Here is a 4,089-nt window from a genome sequence, read left to right on the forward strand (position 1 = left end):
AAAGTTTTTTAAGGGCATGTCCTGGAGGTCTCATATCGACCTGTAGTCTTGCAATAGAACTAATAATTAGACAATAAGGTTTACTAATATTAGAAAAGAAACAAAATAATTTAGATTAGTTTAACAATTCTTTGGTTATGAATAAAAAAAGGTGAATTCTGGTTCTGATGGTGCCATTTACACATTCTCCTAATTCTGACATCATAATTCTAAATTACATAAGCCTCAGTTTCTTCTTCTATAATGTGATAAATTCTTATCTTCCTTCCTACCTTATGATGTTCTTGTGGGAATCAAATAAAACACATTTTTGAAAGTTAAAAAATTCCATAAAAATTTCAAACTATTAGTGTTGTTTTAATTATCAAAGGCCCGTTTCCCCACCTCCATCCCCCATCCCTGCTTGGGCTCTCATGTAGACAATATCTTATTTCTGTTCATTGCAATGCTACATACAGTACTGCATTTGTTATATTGTGTGTGATCTCTCCCACTCTTGCAGCATATTCCTGTAGTACCTTTTAACATATTGTAGGTGCTCAAAAGATACTTGTCAAACCAAATTGAATGTGTATATTGTTTCCAGTCTGGGTGAACAGAATATCTTTTACTCCATAGAAATGAATGGAAGGCAGATTTGATTATTCATTCCATCTTGTCTCCCATAGGAGGAAAATATTTCTTACCAGTCTCTAGTCTCAAAGTGGTGAACCCTGCAGGCAGCAGGCCTTCTGAAAAAAATCCATGGGTGACAGAAGATTCATTGACTTTCAATTTCAAGATTTAAATTCAAGCTTCAGACCCAGGTTGGGCAATGCTACTGCCAATAATACTTGCATTGTTGATGATTCCTTCAAGTATAATCTGAATGGTGCTGTCTACAGTGTTGTATTCATCCTGGGTCTGATAACCAACAGTGCCTCTCTGTTTGTCTTCTGCTTCCGAATGAAAATGAGAAGTGAGACTGCTATTTTCATCACCAATTTGGCCCTTTCTGATTTGCTCTTTGTTTGCACTCTACCTTTCAAAATATTTTACAATTTCAACCGTCACTGGCCTTTTGGTGACACCCTTTGCAAGATCTCTGGGACTGCATTCCTCACCAACATCTATGGGAGCATGCTCTTCCTCACCTGTATTAGCGTGGATCGTTTCCTGGCCATTGTCTATCCCTTCCGATCTCGTACCATTAGGACAAGGAAGAATTCTGCCATTGTGTGTGCTGGAGTCTGGATCCTAGTCCTCAGTGGTGGTATTTCAGCCTCTTTGTTCTCCACTACTAACGTCAACAATGCAACCACCACCTGTTTTGAGGGCTTCTCCAAACGTATCTGGAAGACTTATCTGTCCAAGATCACCATATTTATTGAAGTTGTTGGTTTCATCATTCCTCTCATTTTAAATGTCTCTTGCTCTTCTGTGGTGCTAAGAACCCTCCGCAAGCCTGCTACACTGTCTCAAATTGGAACCAATAAGAAAAAAGTGCTGAAGATGATCACAGTTCATATGGCAGTCTTTGTGGTATGCTTCGTACCCTATAACTCTGTCCTCTTCCTGTATGCCCTAGTGCGCTCCCAAGCCATTACCAATTGCTTGTTGGAAAGATTTGCAAAGATTATGTACCCAATCACCTTGTGCCTTGCAACTCTGAACTGTTGCTTTGACCCTTTTATCTATTACTTCACCCTTGAGTCTTTTCAGAAGTCCTTCTATGTTAATACCCATATCAAGATGGAATCCCTGTTTAAGACTGAAATACCTTTGACGACAAAGCCTTCCCTTCCAGCTATTCAAGAGGAAGTTAGTGATCAAACAACACATAATGGTGGTGAATTAATGCTAGAATCCACCTTTTAGGTAATGAGAACTGTCCAGATATGGTTTTTCCTAGGATTTTTCCTATGCTATGAATAAGAGAAACAATTTGAAGCTAGTGATAACTGAAAATAGATTAATGTACTGAATACAGTCAGATACATTTATTTGAATGTTTATTGTGCATATGCTGTTTTGTTCAATAATTATAGGTCAGGTCTAATTACAACAACCAAAAGAGATTGCCAAACTCTTCTGCTGGGTTATAATTTCATTGTGTCACATTATATAAGAGGCTAGTGGCCTTTGCTTCAGTGATATAAAGATTATCGTAAATTTTTTAAGAAGATATTTCCACTCTGGTAACATTTGTTAATTAGGTTGGGCCTATAAATATAGAACAAATTCAGGGATTATTTAAAAAAAAACTTTTGTGTTACTACTGATACATGTTACTCTTTTTTTCCTTTTTTTGTATTATTATAGAGTATATTTTTAGCATAAGAACATATTGTAGCCTAACATTATTGGTAAGAAGTGTATCCAATTTAAAAGAACTGACAAATTTCATTGTATATGTTTTGAAAACAGAAACATAAATTGTGTTTGCATAAATATGGATGGGAAGAAGCAAAATTAGCTGGATTTACACAATTGTAGTCACCAGCAGTGTCAGTTCTTTTTAATCTTCCTTTTTTTACACTACATTAAGATTTTCATATGAAATTTCAAATCCGGAAAGCAGTGTTCAAAACAATTACAGAATAAAAAATCACATAAAACAACAAATGTCCATTAAAAAAACTAGCAACACCAACATTTTTTTCTTAGAATTTTTAATTATCTTTCTTTTGAGAGGCTGATACTATATAATATTCTTCGTATGATATTTTGGAGCACAATGCATTTATTCCCAGGTTAGGAGCAAATTGAAAAAATTAACAACAAAATAATAACACAAAATAAAATCATAAAGCACATTTTAAAATCTTGCTTAAAATTTTCATTAATAAATTTTTTTGGGGGGAGAGGAGGTCTGTAACTTTAAATAACTTATTCTTTCATGTTAAATTTTGGAGCACAATGCAGCCAGGTTGCTGCTGAGTTTGTGGCCAGGTCAGGAGCATATTGAGAATAAATTCGTAAACCAAACTAAACCAATACAATAAAACTCAGAAAAACTGCAAAACAACAAAACAATAGAAAATAATCCCTAGCACTTGCATTTATATTTTATTTCTTTTTGGAGGTTCTGTAAATTTAAAAGTATCGTATCATTTGTATGCAATTTCAGAGTACAATGCAGGTAGAAATATGCTAAATTTGTGCCCAGGTCATGACCATATTGGGGGGGGAACCCCATAAAACAATCGCTTACAAAACAAAACAAAACAAAACACATAAGAATTTAGAATTTGCATTTTCTTAAGCATTTTTAAAACTTGCAAAATACCATGATTTTCATATGATGCTTTGGATCAAAATGTAGTTAGGAAGCTGCTAAACTGGTGTTAGTTCAGGAGCAATCAAAATAAATATTTACATATATGCAAAAGAAGAGAAAGCATTTTTTTTGTAACACCCTTAAACAATAAAAGAAACAAAATAATCTTTAAAACTTTTTACTGTTTATTGGATGAAATGTAGATTTAAGCATATTAAGACATGTAAATGGAGCTTCTGAGCACAGTATATTTTGAAAGGTGCTACATTTGTGCTCATGTCAGAAAGAATGAAAGTATATTCCCTCATCTACATTCTACACACACACACACACACACACAAAATTAAACATTGAGAAACAATAGAAATATTCTTAAAATGTGTATTGATCAATCTTTAAAATATTCGGATGATATGGTAATTTAAAAATGCTAAGACTTTTAAAGTAAAACTTCCGGGAATAATTCATGTGTCAGGAAGTGATTTGAAAAAAAAAAAAAAAACACCATAAAACGATAATATAAAAAATAAATATTTTAAATGATACTCAAATTCTTTTTTAATTTTTAAATGTTTATTTATTTTTGAGAGAGAGAGAGAGAGAGAGAGAGAGAGAGATTGAGGTACAGAATCCCAAGCAGACTCCAGGCTCTGAGCTGTCAGTACAGAGCCAGACACAGGGCTCGAGCACAGGAACTGTGAAATCATGACCTGAGCTGAAGTCGGACACTTAATTGACTCTGTCACCTAGGCACCCCAAATGATAATCAAATTCTTAAAACTCTCATTAACCTTTGTTTTTCTTTATGTTATATAGATTTAAAAATACTG

General features: G+C 33.9%; 1 protein-coding gene across 1 annotated transcript; it reads left to right on the plus strand.

Moving 5' to 3' along the window:
* The first annotated feature begins 744 nt into the window (after positions 1–744).
* On the plus strand, positions 745–3,810 carry LPAR4 (lysophosphatidic acid receptor 4). The gene has a single exon (XM_049644005.1). It carries the CDS (start codon positions 745–747, stop codon positions 1,855–1,857), a length of 1,113 nt encoding a protein of 370 aa, XP_049499962.1. The 3' UTR covers positions 1,858–3,810.
* Positions 3,811–4,089: the final 279 nt, after the last annotated feature.

Source organism: Panthera uncia, chromosome X (genome assembly GCF_023721935.1).
Source record: "Panthera uncia isolate 11264 chromosome X, Puncia_PCG_1.0, whole genome shotgun sequence".
Lineage (NCBI taxonomy): Eukaryota > Metazoa > Chordata > Mammalia > Carnivora > Felidae > Panthera > Panthera uncia.

Coding starts and splice junctions, on each gene's coding strand:
- LPAR4 (XM_049644005.1), top strand. CDS start 745: ATGGGTGACAGAAGATTCATTGACTTTCAATTTCAAGATTTAAATTCA.